General features: G+C 34.0%; 1 protein-coding gene across 1 annotated transcript; it reads left to right on the forward strand.

Moving 5' to 3' along the window:
• Positions 1–7,805: 7,805 nt before the first annotated feature.
• Positions 7,806–20,176, forward strand: LOC133869558 (uncharacterized). The gene is made up of 5 exons (XM_062306588.1): positions 7,806–7,902; positions 11,083–12,119; positions 12,212–12,348; positions 18,505–19,660; positions 19,779–20,176. Exons 4-5 carry the CDS (start codon positions 19,033–19,035, stop codon positions 20,069–20,071), a joined length of 921 nt encoding a protein of 306 aa, XP_062162572.1. The 5' UTR covers positions 7,806–7,902; positions 11,083–12,119; positions 12,212–12,348; positions 18,505–19,032; the 3' UTR covers positions 20,072–20,176.
• Positions 20,177–20,543: the final 367 nt, after the last annotated feature.

The following is a 20,543-nucleotide window of genomic DNA, read 5'->3' on the forward strand; positions in this document are numbered from 1 at the left end:
AATAAACCAAAATACAAAATATTTATAAAACCCTCAAAATTATTTTTATCTTTATGTCAAGTCATAACATTTTTTTTTTTTTAAAAAAAAAAAAAAAAAAAAAAAAAAACCTTTAAAGTTGAAGCTTGGATGGGCTGGCAAAACCTGGGCTCAGCTAAAATGGGCCATCTTGGGTTGAACCTTAAGAAGAACCAGAACTATAAGGTTGCCTGAGCTTAAAGAAGATTTTTGTTCCAAGTATTAAGCAAGTACATAAATTGGATTGTGAAATCAACTCAATTCATTACTTATATGAATTAAAATGTTTATTTGAGTTGTTTCATCTTAATTAATTAAATTCAATTTGTATTCTAATATATTTAGTTTTAATTAATTAATTAACTTCAAATTGAATTCATTCATGAATTGGTTCGAAAGATTTTTTATCTTTTAATTTTTTTTTTAGGATAACTCTACGATGTAGTTCTTAAAAATGCTAACTATTATTTATAATTAATGGCTCAAATTTTATTATGTTAACATTTATCCGTATAAATATTTTGAATTTTTTCTGAATCCATTCTTTCTCATTTAAATGTATGCTGAGGTAGGAAAACACGAACTCTTTAATTCTAGAGTAATAATTACTATTTTAATAACTTTACTATGAGTTACTATAAGAAATTTAAAGATCCTAATCTTGGTTATAAAGTAAATATTAATAATTGAAATATGAAATTACCAAAAAGTGTAATTACTTGCAAAATATATATATATGAACTTTTTTGTTTAGTTTTTATTTTATTTTTTGCAGTTTCTTATTGTTATTATGATATTTTTTTTTTAATAAAATTATATTGACCTCTCTTAAATTTTTGCAAAATTAGATCATATATTTCCTCCTTGTTTTGAATTAAATATTTCCTTTGAGTTGAAACATACCCATTACCCTCAAAGCAATAATGTATACTTAATAAAGATATTATTTTCCTGCTAACGAAGCCGTGTCAATAAGCCATTGTGATTTATTTATTTTCTTTAATAAAAACTGATTGGCACTGCAGCCACATCAGCAGAATGAGATAAAAGTATGGTTTCTAACATTACTCAGTTTAAAATCTTGAGTTTTAGTACCTTAAGGCTAATTTGCATATTATATTTTGAAAAAAAAAAATAATAATAATCCATAGGTTTTCATGCTATTTCAATTTAATCCCTAAGTTTTGAATTTCAACAATTGGCCCTTGAGTTTTCCTCTAATTTTAAATAGGTTCATCCATCAACCTACCATCCAATTAATTAACGGTATGCTATATTAGATGAATCAATTAATGTCACGTAGTTCTCGTTTGACACATCATGTACAAATTGTACATGCCACGTGATACAATTACTTTAAATAAAAAATTTAAAACATTTTTTCCTTTACAAAAATAAAAATAAAGAGGTGTTCCCTCACAAAAGGGGGTGGCCGCCCCTCTATTTGAGCAGCCACCACTCAAAGAGGGGTTGCCGCCTCTCCTCATCAAGGGGTAGCCCCATCTTCCCAATGACGGCGATCCCTCTCTTGTGCCAAATGTTCGCCCTTCTTTGAAAGGGGCAGAAACCCCTAACAACTCTTATGACTTATATGTGAAGGATAATCTCTCATAATTGCTTCTCACAGGAGAGGGCCACCCTTCACAAAGAGGGACAACCACATTTCGATGAAGGGAGGCTTCCCCTCATTGAGAGGGCTGGAAATCCCTTTTTGAAGGGTGGTCGCCCCTCACAAAGAATGGTGGCCACCTTTTTGTGAGTAAACATTGCCATTCACAAAGACGAGCCCTCTTCGTCTCTCTTTATATATATATGTCTGTATGTATGTATTTTTTTACTTTTAAAATTTATTAAATTGTTATATTTGTAATTTAGAGTAACTATATCACGTGACATGTATAGTTGATATATGACGTTTCAAATGAGAATCACATAGTATTAATTGATTGTTCTAACAAATTAAAGCATGTTGTTAATTAATTGGATGGTAATTCCACGGGGGGATATTTGAAATCAGAAGAAAACTTAAAGACTTAATTGTTGAACTTGAGAACTCATAAATCAAATGTAAATAGCATGGAAACTTAAGAGACTAAATTTGACTTTTTGGGCAAAATTTTTTAGTAATAAGGTGGATACTATTCAAACTTGGATTATAATTTGAGAACATCAATATTAGCCGTTCTTTGTGTTTATTCAGTTTGTCATGAACTTTTTGCTGGTTTGAAGGTCAATGTAGCTCATACCTTTTGGTTGTTTTATGGACGTATGTGTTATGATTGAAACTTTACCTTGTCAGCAAAGCAATTAGGAAAGTTGTTCATAACATGTAATTTAGGGATTTAACGAGCATGCCCACCCCCTTATATGAGGGAACACCACCCTCTCTTGACTTGACCATTTCTTCAGCTCTCTTGACCATTTCCTATATTTTAAAAAGTTGTCTGTACACGATAGATGGTGTGTAAAACTGATGGCATGTGCATGCCACTTTTAAAGGAACCAGATTAGAGAATCCTACTTCATACTGTTAGAAGAAAATTTCACCAATCCAATGATAAGTATGTAATCCATATTCAATGATTTAAATTAACCATATTAATACAATATTTCCAAAGAAAATCATGACCACAAAAATATGTTTCCTTGAATAGTTCAAACAATATGCTACCCTTGACCTTGATGCAACAAATGGAACCCATATGAGTCATTAGAGAATCAACAAATTGGCCTGACATAAGAAATACAGCAGCTATTCTGATGTTCAATGACGACCTCCAGATATATATGATTTCTAACTACTTAAGGGTGGACCAATGGATTCTCATGTTTTTACATTCAATATAATAGTGACTACCCAGAAAAATTGCTAACTACTAACTAGTAGAGAATTTACTAAAAGGGGATCATTTATTGACCTGAATTCAAACAATTATTACCTAAGTGAATATGAGCATAAAGTGTATGTATCCTAAACCTAAACCTACAAAAGTTAGCAAAAGACAACTTATCTGTTGCATAAGTTAAACTAAGAAATTTATTGGAAAAGTTAATGAAAATAGACTACACTTAGGAGAGGACAACCTGTCCTAGACATAATTCAATACGCATTCTCACAATTCAATAAGCACTGCTGTCAAGGCTAATAAAAAGAAATCACAGCAGCTTCAGGGAGTTCACGGAGTTTCATAGGTATAGACTAGTGAATTTACAAAAATAAGATTAGTGCATTACAGCCACATGGCACATACAGCCAAGTTAGTGCATCACAAAAATCACTGCTCTTCAAAAATCATAGCAACTTCAGGGAGTTCTATAGGCATTGATGCTATTAGCGTTGGCACTATCATTTGTATCTTTCTCACATTCATCATGCATTGCTAGAAGCTCGTTATAAAGCCTTTATAAAGCGAGACAAAGATGTTTATATTTTTGTATTGATTGTAACCCTAGTTCTACAACTTCATAAAATTGCATCATTAAGCTATTTCTCATCAAGGTGGAAGAAATTTGTTTCTACCTGTATTTCATCGCTAGATATGACATGTATAATGTGACTCTTGGCATTGATTGTTCATCTCTTTAAAACATAATGTTGGGGAAGAATGCCCACCAAATATTTATTCATAAACACTAGAAGAATATGCCTACACGGAATTCCAACAAATTCAAACATATGACATGTACAAGTAGCTTTCTTTTCAAGAATTTCAAGTGTAACTTCATAAATTGGACTTTCTCTCCCATAAGGTGCCACTCTATATATCTTCTTTGCGATCTTTAGACACCTTGTGTTTTTTACTATTAAATAGCTCTTTTTGAAACATTAAAAAAAAAATGACTTTTTTGTGTAAACCTTTGTTGCCTCTTCTTTCATCTTGTAACACGTGTCTTCATTTTTTTAAAAACAAATTTATTACTTATCAACAAAAAAAACATGTTTTCAAAATTGGTCTAGAAGTTTTTGTCTTCACATCTTCTTCTTTCTCCTTAAGATAACATGCATTCAAGGTTTTATCATATTGATGGACAAAGGCACACACTATTATATTCGAACATAATCTTTAAAAAATTTATTCATTCTCTCACTTTATTGAGTTGTAGACATGTCAGCAAAAAAAAAAATAACGTTTCGCAGGTAAGCTGGCACCCACTTTTCCCGCCGCATATAAAGATTTTTCAACAAATCATTCTTCCCCAATTCATACTTGACTACAAGTTCACTCCATTCTAACTCAAACTCTTCAATTGTGATTGTATCATGAATACAATGGTGAAAATATCCTTAAAAAAGTGAATATTTATCATACATATGAGCCAAATGTTTTGGAACATTATGTAAAATATGTCATAAACACAATCTATGAGTCGTATTTGGTAGTATCTCTACAATTGCATTACCCATAGCCTTGTCATCATCTGTGATAATTGTAGAAAGAGCACGTCCAAGCATTGTTTTCAACAACCATGCGTAAGATTCAGCTGTTTTATCATCTGCCCAAAAGCAATTTTTAATGCATCCGTTTTCATCAATTTGAATTGCATGAACAAAACCTGGATTTTTACTTTAGCTATTGAGAAAATAATTGTACATTATTTGTGCATATCGTGTCCAAGAAGATTTCTTCTTTTACTGCCCAAATAATTTGGAATATCTTTAGCAATACAACCAACAATATGATCTCTATCGAACTCATTACTTAACACTGACATTATCTTCCTTAGAGGTACACTAGACTCATTGATTGTATCCATAAGATTTTTTTGGGCAGGTGTTACTACTCTATATCCATGAAGCAAACTAGTACTTTTAGAAGAAAGAAGCTCATAATTATGGTCAATTACGAACTTACTTACATTCCAAGTTTGCCTAGCTTTCTTTAAACACATCATTACTTTGCATCTTATTCTTGTTTTTGCAGGCTCCGGATTTGTTCATACTTTCTTCTTATAAATTTTAGGACGAAATCCTTCCCTTGAACAAATATATTCTATATGAACTAATGACCCATCTTCCTTCTATCGTTGATCATGATTTTTTCGAATGCTAAAACCCATTCGCCTTGCATAAGCATTATAACATGCACCGGTATCTTCTAACGCTTCAAATTTCATACCAAGGCATGGTTCCAAAGGACCATTATATGAATAAAATCAGATATCTGGTTGCTTCAAATCATTTTTGGACAACTTTATATCATTTTGATCTTCTAACATTTCAGGCTCAGCATGTAAATCTTGAATAGAATCATCACAACATGAGATTATTTCAAATTCTTCACTATTATTACTCATCATAGGTTTCAAATTCTTCACTATTATTACTCATCATAGGGATACTACAAGGGGATTTTCTTTTTCATGAGTCCTGCCAAATCATTAAACTCAAAAAAAACAAATTTCACCCAAGCATTTTTTTTTTAATGAACAGTGCACTTGAACTTGTTTAACATTAAACAAAATCTGAATTCAGCAAGACTTCACATTGATTCCTCCCATTTACAAAATTTGAAATCAACTGGTTGTATAGATAATTCATCACAACTGAAGCAACAGAGTTAAAAGCCACCAAATATACCAAAACAAGAGAACCAACCAAAATGAGAATGGAAATGATTACGGCATTTACTATGATATTTGTTGGTTAATGAGCAAAAACAATGATAAGAAATGAAATAAACCTGTTGGGGATAAATTCGACTCAACCCGATCTAAGGAGGAGATAGACATTTAACAACTACTTCAGATAAATCAGAGAATTGGGATAAGACTTATGGTCCAATCAAATAAGAAGAATTATCAAATCAGAAGTCTAAGAAGATACCCAATTAGAAGTCTAATAAAGGATTAAAGTCCAATTAGAACTCTGACAGTAGTTCTAGATCAACAAGGAGCAGGAGTCCTAATCCAGGTTTGACTCCACCTCTTTGCCTATAAATAGGCTCATACCCCAGGTATAAATGAAGACTCAATTTTATGCATAGAGCATTATTTTCTCACAGAAGCTAACTTAGGCATCGAAGCGGGATCCCCGGAAGGGTCCCTAGTTTTTGTTGTTTTGCAGAATTATTGAGAAGCGCGAAGAACACCAGAAGAACGTGCAGATTCACATCATACCGAAAACTGTACCAACAAAACCTGATCGTAGTTCTTGAAATTCAAATGATGACTTGGTATCCATGAATCAATTTTTCTGTTTAGTGTAACTGGAAGAATTGAAACAAAATTACAAAGAGGCATATATATGACTAACATAAGAAGTACGTACACTAGGTTTTGCTTTTCCTGAACAAGAATTCTTTTAAGCTTCAATTTTTTTTATTTTTTTATTTTATTTTTGTAAAAAAATAAAAATAAAAATTGTATGTAACATTCATAACAAACATAGTTAACATGAAAAAGTTTTCATAGGAATCAAAATAAAAAAACAAGAAGAGGGGTTCTGCTCAAGAAGAATCAAAATCAAATCAAACCTGCACAGAGCCTACTTCTGTAGTGGTGGTCGAAGGTGGCGGTTGACACGGATGACGTTTCTCTTGAATGGGCTTCTCGTATTGTCGATTGCTCAAGAATTGTAGTAGAGGGGTTTCTGTTTCTCTAACGGGGACAAAGTCGATCTAGTGAGTGGGACATGCATTTTTGGTACTACATTCTAAGCTGATGTGGCAGTGTTTCATTCAAGATGTAATATCTTTTTTCTTTTTTCTTTTTTTTTTTTTAATTTAGGCTCAAGTTATTCTCTAATTTTATGTTAACTACATTTACTCTCCTTGTACTATTATTATTTTAATAGAAATATGCTATTTAGCATTCTCGTAACATTTATAGCGGATATTGTATGCTCAATTCACTCTTAGATCAATCTTAATTAAAAAAAAGAAAAAAAGAAAAAAAAAAATCAAAGGTGAATTTATAATATTGAAAAAAAAATGTTAAATAACATTTCTCTTGTCAATGTGCAATGTTTTAAGTTTTACAATATCTCTCAATTTATCATTAGGTTGCAATATTTTTTTCAAACCTAAAATAACAAAAAAAAATTAATTTTTTTTTTTTTAAAGTAATGCTATATATTACACTACTATCTTACTATTGATTTAAACCAACATTTAAAAGTGATATGTATTATTAACATGTGAGAAACACATGTTTTTTTAATGAGTAGTGATTCACTACCACCTAAATATACAACTTTTCACCACCTTGTCTATGTGGCAAGGTGGTCCCCCACTTTAATTTTTTTTAGAAAAATAAAAAAACTCAAAAAGTAGTAGGGGACCACCTTGCCACATAGACAAGGTGGTGAAAAGTTGTATATTTAGGTGGCATTGAATCATTATTCTTTTTTAATAGTATGTGCTTTTTATATGCATTTTTGAATGAAAAATGCTATACTTTCCAAAAAATTTCTCTCAAAAGTGGTTTCGATCTAAATGATGTGTCACCATTCTATGAGATGATGGCACATTTTCATTTCCAAAATAGTAGATGTCATTCATGATTGACACATTATTTGAGAATGAACTTTTGAAGAAAAAAAAATTTGGTAAGTGTAGCGCTTCTCTTTTTTAATAGCTAAAAGAAAAATATCATTTTTAGAGGTTAATTTGCAAGAATTTATTAACCAATTTGTAAGAAATTAAGTGATCAATTACTCTTTTTTTTTCTTTTTTTTTATGACATTGAAACCCAATTATAGATTGGAAGACATTATAAAAATTAAAATATTGGGGATTTTATATATATATATGATAGTTCCATAGTTTTCGTAATGTTTTAGTTATAACCACGGCGTTATGCAAGCGTAGAACAGAAAGTTTGCAGAATTGGGAAATGGCAGTGTCCGAGACGCCCCATAGCTTGCAGAATTGGGTCCTTCAATGGGTAATGCTTTCTGTCTCTCTGGAACACGCAGAGCCCATAATCTCTATGACCCATGCCATATATTTGCCGAGTTTAATTCCACATTCTCTGTTATGTCTTGGGATATGTGCTTTTTAGCATATGATTACTGAGCTCTTGGTATTTTGCAGTGATAAAATAATATTATTTGGCACAATCTAGCTGGACCAAATGTGTTCTAATGGGATTCTAGGATGCTATTTTGGTTGGTTTGTTAATGTCTGAAATATCCATTCAGACCCAGTTGGACCAAATGTGTTTTGATAAGTTTATTAGGCCTTTATTTTTTCTTCTTCTTCTTTTTTTAATGCTGATATGGTTGAGATTTTGGGATTTGTTTTAACAGCAAATTGGAGCCATAGTGAAATCCTCTCTATTAAGAATTCTACTTCTCTGCATCATTTAGAATTCTTTGCCTCTATGCCTTATGTGAAGTATTTGGGGGGAGAGGAATGCTAAGGCCTTTGATTGTATGGAACTACCAATATTTAGATTCAAGACTCTTTTTTTGAGTTATTGTTTGATTGGATGAGGTGAATAGGGGAATTTTGTTCTTTGTCTTTCTTGGAATTTGTAGGCCTTTGTAATTGTATATCTTAGTTTTTAATTTTTGATATTCTCTTGAACACCTCGCGTAATAAGTCCAACAAAAAAGATTTCTAGGAGTCTGCATCACTGGAAAGTATCTCACCCCATCATCTTTTTCATGTTTTTAGGTGTGTGTTTAAGTGAGATCATCTCATGATCGAAAAAGAAAAAAAGTTAGCTCAACTCATTATCATTTCTTTGTAGCATCGAACTAGTTTTGGAAGACAAAAAGATATATGTTTGGCTAATATGCTGAACTCCATTGCTATACTCTGTTGAGTTGTTCTTAGTGGAAAGCAAGAATTTAACTCCAAATATCACCACTCTCCTACACTTGCCTGTTGTCCTTTGGCTCTATGCTAGGATCCAATTGACATTCTACTTCAAGTATTTATTATGTTTGATCTGCCTAGTACAGGTATGCACTGTATAGAGCTTTGGCAATCAAATGGGTGCTTACTTACGGCCCTTTTTTGTATCATACCATATCATATATTCTTCTTTGTTATTGAAAATAATTTGACACAGTGATATTTTGTAGTATTTGCTTCTCCATTTTTTATGCATTTATTTTGTAGATAAACACAATTACACACACCCATATGGGATTGAACATGGGCGTGAGTTGGACCCTATATGGTTTGTTCATGACGAGATGTAATGTTTTGGTCCAAAGACCATTGGAAAAGTATTTGCCCCTTTAGTGATGAAAAATTAGCATATATTATTACAAGAAAAATACAGGTAAGGAAGGCTATGGGAGACTAATTTATCATCGTCAAACCACTTTTGTTTTCCCTAAATAGCTGTAAAATCATTGGTCCAACCTAAGATAATATGAATAGGTTTATTTCCCTCTAGGATTGATATTTAATATCTTGCACTACATGCGTGAAGCAAATTGCAGATCATTAAATGTTTCATTTGATTAGGACTAATATCTAGATATAGTAAGATAGGGGGCAAAATAGGCATATAGATTCCACGCTGCATATCAGCATCACAAAACAGGAAGAGAGCTTAACATCATCTACAAGCATAAGGCTTCTGCAGGCCAATGCCTTACTTTTCAATCTTGGTCAGGCTGCTGGTAGCCCCTCCATAGTATGAGTTTCTATCCTGTGATGTGCTAAATGGAGTATAATGGGTGCAAAGTAATGTAGAAAAGAAGCATGCTTTGGAACATGAAATGGGTGCAGAATAGAGTTACATTGCAAATAACATGAATTATTAGTATTTTGCAATGTTGTTATAGCAGCTGCAATGTTGTCATAGCAGATCATTGCATAAAATTTCGAGACTAATTGTGATCTGTTATTTAGATGGCAATTGACGCCATGATACCTCTTTCTGTGCTCAGTCACACACTTGTCCAACTATCCAACAGTAAGTGCACTGTTAATTCAGCCTGTTGTTTAGTTTGTATATGTTTTCTTGACATGAGAATTATATTTCTTTATTCGAAAATATGTGATTTTCTCTTTCCTGAAATTAGTAACTTAAAAAGCTTTTAGCGATTCAGTTTGTCAATGTACATGGAAAAGACAGTTTTAACTGCTTCAGCCAAGCACCACTCCTAGAAGCTGAAAGTACTGATTAGTGGTTCTTTTATACTTAAGTATAATGTGTCATTTAAGACATACGAAATCTTAAAGTTAAAACCATTTTCTTTATTGAAAATTAAGTAAATTTTTTTCAATGCTCTTTTTTGCCTCTTCAAAAGATTCCACTATTTCTGGATATTTTAATGTACATGGAAAACAATTTTTACTGCTTCAGCTGACAACTACTTTTAGAAGGTTAAAGTACTTATTTTTAGTGAGCAGAATTATAAAAGGCCGTAAATAGTACATACATGTTCCAGTTATAAGTCTAATTTGTGTTATTCAAAAAAAAAGAGTCTAATTTGTGATCTAAGACATGAAATTTTAAAGTTAAAGTCTTTTTCTTTCTGGTCAAAAGAAATTGAAAATTAAAACTTGGAAAATGCCCATTTCTGTAATGGACGTCATATTTATATGATTTTGATTCTGTTATCCCATGGTGGCAGTATCTTACATTATGTCAAGATTATTGTGGCTTCTTCTAGTGGGATCGATAGAATCACTGGCATATTTGCTGCTTCTCACACTTTGATTATTATTGGTATTTTAATGATTGTAAAACTAGTTGAATGCTAAACAATCTACCCAAAGATTCATTAGTAAATTTCCATTACATTTGCCGTGCGCATTGCTTTGGTTGTTTTTTTTATAAGTAATCAAAATATCATTAAAAGCATAATGCTCCCCCAAGTACACAAGAAGTATACAAGATAAAACACCTAGCTATGAGCAAAAAAAATAAATAAAATCATGATAACTAATCACCAAAGGGTAACAAAAGCAGTTGTTCAGAGATACAAAGTATGGAAGAATAAAGACTGAATCTGTTCTAAAGTTCTCTCACGGTTCTCAAAAAAACTTCTATTGTTCCACGAGTTACAGTAGTGGCCTTTTTCTTTTTCTTATTTTTTTCTTTTTTTCTTTTTTCTTTTTTCCTTTTATGCGTTATGTCATTTTATGCCTCTTGTAGGTGCTGAGGATGCAAATACAAATCACCTATCCCAATGGGTGGCTTATCAAGACGTTGCAATTGATGTTCAATCCCGAAGAGAAGGAATAGATCTTCGGAAAGTGGGTTTTCATAATCTTATAAAGAAAAAAACTTCTTTAAATGTTCTTGCTGTTCTGTGTTTCCTTGGAAAGGGCGCTCTATATCTGGAAATGAAATCAATTTTGCTTCTAGTTATTAATTCAGTACACTATCTATGGTGGTTGGTGTCTTAAACATGTCTATTTATTTGAAAAGTAGATAATGTATCCACTTGGAAAAAAGTTTAGGCATTTCACTTTATTATGCTGGAAAATTTGGAAATCTGGTGCGACCTATGTAAAACTTAGGAGAGGGTTGCAGAAGTGAAATGACAGATTCAAGTGAATCAGTGGTTGAATTCAATGAGAGAAGTGATAAGATGATGAAACTGATGGCAACAAAGAATGAAAGAAATAGTTCTTGAAGACCAAGAGAGTCAGAGAAGAATATATATATATAGATAGATATCGTTTTACACTCTTTAATAAGGCCACCTTTGATTTGTTTATATAGTAGCTCAAAAAAGTGAAAATACTACTTACTCTGAAAGAAAAGGTTGTTGCATAGAGAAGCAATCCTAGCTTCCAAGAGAGGCAGCTACTTTCTTTTACCTGTGAGGTGCTTCCGCTTGAATTATCACTTCAGTACTAATGAAACTTTAGCAACTGATGTTTATTTTTTTTCTCTTAAAACCTCTATGTAAACCATGACCACCCCATCTGGATTGCTATAAATTCTATGCAGTCAAGATGCCATAAAACTGTATATGCTTATCCCATTAAATTCCCCTGCATCACCTTCTGTCTATGGTATGAAGATTAAACAGATGAAAATGGAAACTGCAAAAATTCAAAAAATTCTGAATTCATGATTTTTTTTTTTTGGTATCAATTGGGATTTGGGGCCCAATGCCTTGTGATTGTACCATCTGGAAACTCCAATTCAAGTGGGCCTAGAGGGGCTATATGGCAATCAAGGTAAGGAAAAGGTAAAGAGTTGCAAAAATGAGGCCAGCTGAATCTTTATTATTTATTTATTTTTCTTTTACATGCTTTTAATTTTCTTTCAGGAGTAATAAATGGGGGTTTGATTAAAATACCATGTCTTTGCTGAAGAATTTTTATTTTAGGGGTTTGCTAACATGGTTCATGCTGAAGCAACACCATCCACACATTGTGCCAATTCAAAAAGCCCTTGTCTTAACAGGTTAGGAATTTCAACTTCCTGAGACTAAATTTTTGTTTCTGCAAACTTGATTTTGTTTTAATGTATAGTTTTTCTATTTACGGTAGTCCATATTTTACTTAGATTATAACTTTCTGGTATTTGTGATAATGATAATGGATGTAGCTTGGTCTTCTGTCTCTAATATATTAATTGATCTCATACTGTCTGCCCCATAGATTGTAGTGAAATCACCAAAAAGCATGCAGTTTCAACAATATTTAGAGGTACTCAATAGAGTATCTTCTTTTACGCATATGCTTGGAGTGAGAAAAAGACAGTTTATTTATGATTTAATTGTTTATAATCTCTGTATGGGTTGGGCATTTTTATGTAGAAAGTGTTTCTTGTCTGAGACACACGTTAAAGGTGTGGAGTTCTTTCACTTCTTCGACAGATGTCCAGCACATCCAGATGTATCCTTAACTTTCATATAGCAGGGAAAAAACAAAGAAAATCTTTAGGATTGTCAATCTCTCCTGACACATGTTGGATGCTTAATTAACACTTTCAAATGCTTTTCTTGATTCAGAGGTCTAATTGAAAGAAAAAAAATATTATAATGGTTGTATGAAATTGGAAAAGTTTGTTCATATCATGAATTAGGAAGCTCCAACATCTTATAATTGAATTTTGTCAGGGAACAATAATTCTACATATGGTTGAATACATGTTTACATGTATCTGTAGGTATGTTGTGTGCACAGTATGTAGATCATGTCTTTTGAAAATGTGTAACATTGGCCCTGGGGTGTTCATGTTCCCATTTCATATTTGTGCAGTTCAGGCTGTTCAGCATAATCTTCTCCTTATTGGAAGGTTCTATATTTTTTCCATAGATGTGGATTAATTTGTATTTGTATTAATTTCATGCCAATTCTTTCATTTATTGGGTGCTAAAAATGGAAATTAAGTAGTTTGGTTCTCATTGGTTCACTTTCAAATCCTAGTGGCATTATTCAATTCCCCTTCCAATCGAAACCAGTAGGGTTAAAGTTATGTTTTCGAAAATTTGTTTAATCAAATTTAAGTCATTTATTTTTAATGAGCATATTTTACTGAAATGTTCTTTATTTTATTTTTTTATTCTTCTAATTGAATATCTACAAAGATTGATTTTTTTTTTAATATATAAAATAAATTAACTTCATTAAAATGCAAAAAGGCGCACCCAAGTACACATAAAGTATATAAGAGAAACACCTAACTAGAAAACGAAAAAAAAAATATTTTCTTTTTTTAAAAAAAAGTCATGAAAACTAGAAATATGAAAACAATTGTAGGCAACCATCCATTGGTAAAGGATATTGAAGAAGGTGTTTAATTCAACCACTGTCCTCTCACTTTCTTCAAAGTTTCAATCATTTCTTTCTCTCCAGATACACCACATCAAGCAAGGCAGAAGCATCTTCCAAATAGCTTCACTTTGAGGGCTACCAAGTTGCCCTCTCCAACAAGCAAATAGATCTATCACTCGACGGGGCATGACCCATGCTAAACCGAAGATAAAGTTCCATAAGGCACTCTTCTTGCACATGCAACACCAATCTACCACAATGATCTGCCGCTTTCTTAAGTTTTCCAAAGTGAGGATCTTACTTAAAACGGCCAACCAAGCAAATAAAATCACTCTCAAGGGGGCCGTACTACGCCAAAGTGGTATCATGGGGGGATTAAGACATTATAAAACAATCTTATATCAAACAACCCTCTCTTGGAAGGGGCCCAACAAAGCTTTTCCTCACCGCCCCGTCTCAATGTGATGGAGTACAATTGATTGAAGAACAAAGAAATAAATCAATCTCCCAATTATGCGCCGCTCTTACAAAATTAACATTTCACTAAAGGAAGTCATTAGATAACTGGAGATGATCTGACACAGAGGTATCCTTAAAGCAGGCAAAGCTAAATAACTCTGAAAATGCTACCTTCAGGTGATGCTCCCCACACCACACATCATGCAAAATTTTGGACCCCCAAAACCCCCTCAAGCATCAGAGACCACACCTTGGTCTAATTTACCAAATGAAATTTGAAATCTTCACCCATACCACCCCACAAGAAATCTTGTTGTAACTTCTAAATGCCCCTGGCAACTCTAGTACGGAAGGGGAATAGATGCATGAAGTAAGTAGACAAATTAGACAAGGTGCTCTTAACCAAGGTTATCTTGCCCCCTTTAGATGGGGACAACCACTTCCAACCAACCAATTGACACTCAATCTTCTCAATAATGCCATACCCCAAATAGATTTGGCCTTAAAAGAAGCACCCAATGGAAGGCCTAGGTACTTCGTAGGCAATGAGGAGACCTTGCAACCCAAAATACAAGCCAAACCCCTCAACATTATTGACATTACCAACCAGGACCAATTTTGACTTATCCAAATTAATCTTCAAACCCGAGATTGCTAAACATAAAAACAAACACCGCAAATGAAGGAGGAGATATGGGTTAGGCCCGTAGAAAATCAAAGTGTCATTCCCAAATAAAAGATGAAAGATATCAATCCCACTGGCATTCCTAGGCCCCACAAAAAAGTCAGTTACCCTCCCCCCCTGTAGCTGAGACCGTCTTCTTTAAAGCCTCCGTAACAATAACAAACAGTAACGGAGACAAAGGGTTCCCCTGTCTTAGACCATGGGAACTACTAAAAAAATTGGTGGAAGTGTTGTTCACGAAAACAAAAAAAAGCGCACCAAAGATATACAATGAGCGATCTAGGAATACCCTTTTTCCCGAAAATAGCACCTCCTCGGCATGTATTACAAAAAGTCTCAATTAACGTGATCATATGCTTTTTCTAAATCTAGTTTGCAAAGCACACCCGCTTCCCCATAACTGATTATGCTATCAAGGCATTCGTTAGCAATGAGAAGGGGATCTAAAATCTGCCTTCCCTTGATGAATGCATTCTAAGACTCGGAAATAATCTTCTCCAATATCGTTTTCAACTTGTTAACTAGAACTTTGGAAATAATTTTGTAAATGCCACTTACTAGACTAATTGGGCGAAAATCCTGAAGATCAACTGCCCATGAAATCTTCGGAATGAGAGCAATGAGCCAAGCATTTAGACTTCTTTCAAACTTTCTCTAACATGGAAGTCATGGAAGAGCTTCATAATACCCTCTTTTAAAGCATCCCAATAAGCTTGGAAGAATGCCATAGAGTAACCATCAAGGCCCGAGGCCTTATCACTGTTCATAGCTTTCTCCCCCTCCAAAAGCTCCCCCTCCTCCAACACTCTCTCTAACCAATTGGCCTCAACCTCCCCAATGGAGTCAAACGAAAGGCCATTCAGCTTAGGCTGCCAACTAAATTGCTCGGTATACAGTATATTATAAAATTGCACAATGTGTTCACTGATCTCAGATTGATCGGTATAAATTGTACCATCAACTCTTAAAGAATCAATGGAATTATGTCTTCTATTTGAGTTGGCTATTTGGTCGAAAAACTTTGTGCATTTGTCACCCTCTCTTAACTACAAGGCCCTAGATTTCTGCTTCCAACCTAATACATGAACGTATATCAATCTTTGAATATCTACGAAGATTGATATACCTTCATGATTTAGGTTACTTCATATGTGTGTTTGTATGTGCGCACACACACGGCTATTTGAAAACTAACATAACTAGTAATGACTACAATGATCAAGACAGCTATTTTCCATTTTTTTTTGTTAAATGTGGGAAGGGTAATTTGATTTCTTGGATTAATTACTAATAGTAATGTTTTATTTTAAAATTCTTTGCAATGAGTAGCACGCTAGTACTTTGATTGCATATATTGCTAAACATAAAAGCCCAAACATCATTACAGAAGGTGAAAGTGCTAGTAACAATTTGTCAATATTGGTTCCATGGTGAAATGAATTAGGGATTCTAAAACAATGTCTTAGAATAAAGATATGAGAAAGCTAAAACAATGAGCTAATAAAATCCAAAAAAGGGAAAATGAGCAAAAGAGCAAGTAGTAATTGCCACCATCCACATGTATAAGGGTAAAAAGTGCCCATGAGCTCCAGAAAGCTACACCTTTACATCCTCAAAAAAGTAAGTGTACTAGCAAGATACACAGTGAACAAAAACAAAAGAGCTGCCTTCCAAGCTCCATATTTGCTTTCTTGCCAAATCTGAAGTATTGATCTGGTAAAACCCAAGAAACCCCAGATAGAGAGAAAAACAACCTCCAGAACTCCTTTGGCAATGTAAAGGAAAATTATTTATTTATGCACCATCTCTCTTACACGTATGACATTGATTAACAATAACGCACTTCCTCTTACTAGCGTCAAGCACCAATGTTAAAAGAATAAAAGCAGCAATTCGAGCAAAGAACAGAACAGGAGGAACTGAGGAACCTTAATTCAAGGGAATAGAAGCAGGAGCCTTTAAAACCATATCGTAAGGTTTAGCCTCAAATTTATTATCATGCAACATTTTCTAACACACCTTATGTTCCCCCTCCTCTTTGACCCCCACCCTATATGGAAGGAAAAAGAAAACAACCATCTATCCAAGTCAGCTTCTAATCCTGAAAGGCCCAGATAAATTTGGAGTTTCGCCAAAGATCATTGACTGATCCACCTTGCTAATTAGCCAACCTAGCACTCTTATCCTCAGCTTAGCTATTCAAGACTGAGAAAGTGATCTCAGAAGTACCTCCTTGCACCACACATCATTCCAAAAGTGCATGCACGTGCCATCACTAATCTGAAATTGAATAAACTTAAAAAAGATCCTCCTATCCAATTCTAATGCCTTTCAATAGGTACACCCTAATATCCATGCTAGTTGAATAATACTAGACCCAACCTTTTGTCATTACTTCTTTCCATCACTTTCCTCCTAGTATTAGTCTTCCCCACTTCCCACCTCCATAACCATTTATGAGGAAGTGGATCAAATGGCATGTCCACCCCCTTAAACAAGGGTTGGAGGATGAGGTTATTGGTTCACTCCCTATAGAAAAGAAAAAAAACATATTGTTAAACAAACAAACTAGTAGATTAAAAAGTTTTCATCATTGTCATGGAGCTTATAGCTTTGCTCCTAGGCTTCTAGAGAGGATATTTCATTTTGACCAATTATGTGCTAATCATCAACCACTCTGAGGGTATTTAGTAATTAGACAATATAGGATGTTAGGTTTCAAGTTCGTAGTTGTTTGGTTATGCTCTTTATCAATTTGACTCTTGTCAATTTTAGCCTTATTTATCATTGAAACTTCCTAATTTAACTAGAGGTTTTTATTTTTGGAAGTTTCTTTTTGTGCTGGTTTTGCTTCTTTATAAGCAAGTACAGCAGAAGTTTCTATATGTAAAAGTAATGGTCAAATCAAAACTTAACGAAATTTATAGAGATAGGCTAAAATGCATTGATACTTCAGAATACTAGTAGGTTTCCTGTCAACTTCAGTTGAAAGGAAAATGCATTTTCTGCTTTGCTCCAAAGCGCATAAATATTTATTTGATAAGTTAATAATAATTGTGCTTCTTTATGTAGCCAATGAGCTTTAGCTCAAATGGTACTTCCTCCCTTTGTAGTAAGGTGGAGGGTGAGGTCATGGGTTCATGTCCCACTGGTGCGTAAAAATAATGTGCTTCTTTATGTCTTTAAGTTGTGGAACATTTATGTTTTAGATCTATATTTAGGGTGGACTTGAGATCTTCAGTATACAGAAGGCTTTGAGTCATCTAGTGTGCAAAGTTATTACCCAGTTGAGAATTGATTTTCATTGCAATTCTTCTCTTTGTCTGAGTGTGTTTACTGATTAAAATTCCAAACATCTGGTCATTGTTTTATGAGGAGAACTCTTCAGTTGCAATTATTATGTCAAAAACGTTAATTGGTGATATGATTGTGAGATGCTGTTGAAATACAGCAATTTGGACAATTTGATGTTTTAATTATATCTCAATCATATTGGACACTTTACTACCATATAGTTACTTGAAGCTTGGTAGGTCTGTCAGGTTCACATCATTACACCTTGCCTTAAGTCAAATGATTGAATGACCAACATTCCTTGCCATTCTCTCCACTACATGGATGTTGTTTAGAAATCAAAATGAATCAGCAATGTAACTCATGAAATATTAAGCAGTTAACTATGCTTGTATGATATAGGTAATGCAATGACCATTGAGAATTAAATCTTGGAGATGTGAGGATCCAAACTAAGAAGAAATCAACTTCCTTAATTAGCCCGTAACAGATGTCAGAAATTAGTGACAGGTTGTTACATGACCTTGTACTATTTACACGGGTCCGAAATTTGTTTTGCAAGGTGCTTCTGAGCATTTATGGCTGTCGTTAAGGGTGGATTATTTCAGATAAGGTTGTTTTAAAGCTGTTACTGCATGAAGGTTCCTTCTGCCAACTTTTTTCCATTTGTGCTTTCTGTGTTTCTCTTCGTAATTGATTTTTATTAGTCTTGTCGTTTACATTAATTTGTCTCAACCGCTATGACCTGTCTTTCCCCGAAACGGCTATAAAAGGGGGTGAGAAATGGGGCATTTTCATCATAGCAAGATTGTTCTTGCGCTTGCTAGTTTCCATCTCTTCATCTTAAAAGTAATTTGTTCTTGCACCCACTAGTTTCCATCTCTTCATCATGAAACTAGCCTTGTTGAGGTCTCATTTTCTAGTTAAACAATGAATTTCCTTTTGGCCTCTGACAAAGAAAATACTGAGAAGCGTGTGGAGATCCATTCATGCTTCTATTGCAAAAAGGTGTTCAACAATTACCAGGCTCTTGGGGGTCATCTAAGGGCTCATCAGGAGGGAATTAATGTGAGGAGGAGCTGGAATTATCCTGTTCATTCCAGTAATTTCCTTGACGTTTCCAGCACTGCCCCTAATCCCATCTTGATGGGTCAGCCTGAAAATTCCTCTGGAGGTGCTGGGAATAATCCAAGTTCACTTTTCAGTAGGGCAACCTCTTCTATGGATTTCTCTAAGTTCTGCTCAAATGAATCCGCCTGTGTCAATGGTAGCAACTACGTAGAGAACAATGTTGGAAATGCCACATCTAAGTATATCATGTCTCCAAATCTTTCATCCAGCAGTGGCCGTGCCGAAGTTCATCACTCAAATCCTTTAACCTCGTCGCTTTTTATTCCATCTGCTAGCACTGCAACCACTGGTTTTCCTATGGGTTCCTCATTGTACTCCAGTCCATATGGAATCTGTCAGTTTAATACTGACGAATTAAGAACATTTAGGGATGGTACGCCATTCTCCTCTAGAGATGCCTTGCCAAACTTTCAGCATCACAACCTTAGTAAGCTTTCATATCCTGTCTATTCTATTAGAGATCCTGATTTCAGTCTTGGCTCAAATCAATTGCCTGGCTTGAAGGAATTCTAACATAGTAACATTGTTGGTACCTTTGCCTCCAGGTGATGGTCAGTGTTCAGGCCAAAATGGAGTTGATAAGTATAATGAGAGTAGTATGTTAACTTGTGAAGGAGGTAAGAAACGCTGCTTAGATGAAGTCCTGGGGAATTCTGACATGATGAATTCATCAAAAAGGCCTCAGATCAGCTCCAACCTGCCTGCAGAAACAGAGAAGCCTCAGAAGAAAGAGTTACTTCTTTTTAAGGATGTGGAGGATTCCTTTACTGTGTTGGGGATTTCTTTTGATGACAAAACGGAAGATGAAGCAGATCTGGATCTATCTCTGCACCTGTAGCTTTGTACCTTTTTCTTTATAACTAAATAGATGTATGGATGGGTTTGCTGGTTATGTATATATTATGGTTTTGGTGTATGGAACTCTCTCTCTTTCTCTCTGCTCCTTTCTGATTGAATAATGCTGGGATTCATTCCATAAAGGTGAAGTAGATTTGTATGGATCGAGTGGTGGAAAGAAATAACCTCTCCTCCCGACCCCCTATTCCCAAAATGTAACAAAAGAAAATCCTAATTTTCCCATTTTTAGTACTGATACATACATTCTGTGTTTCTATCTACTTCTTAAGTTGTCTTTCTGTTCTTAACAATGTTCAATAATCTACTTTGATAATTCTTTTTCTCCTAGAAGGTGTAACTAGTTTAAAAATCGTTTTAAGAATTGATTTGCATGTTGTAAAATATTGCAGGAAACAATCTCCAATGTGTTTTTTCTTAGAAAAGTAGTTCTGTGATAGTGAAGTGAATGAACT

The sequence above is a fragment of the Alnus glutinosa genome, chromosome 5, assembly GCF_958979055.1.
Source record: "Alnus glutinosa chromosome 5, dhAlnGlut1.1, whole genome shotgun sequence".
In the NCBI taxonomy this organism is placed as follows: Eukaryota; Viridiplantae; Streptophyta; class Magnoliopsida; order Fagales; family Betulaceae; genus Alnus; species Alnus glutinosa.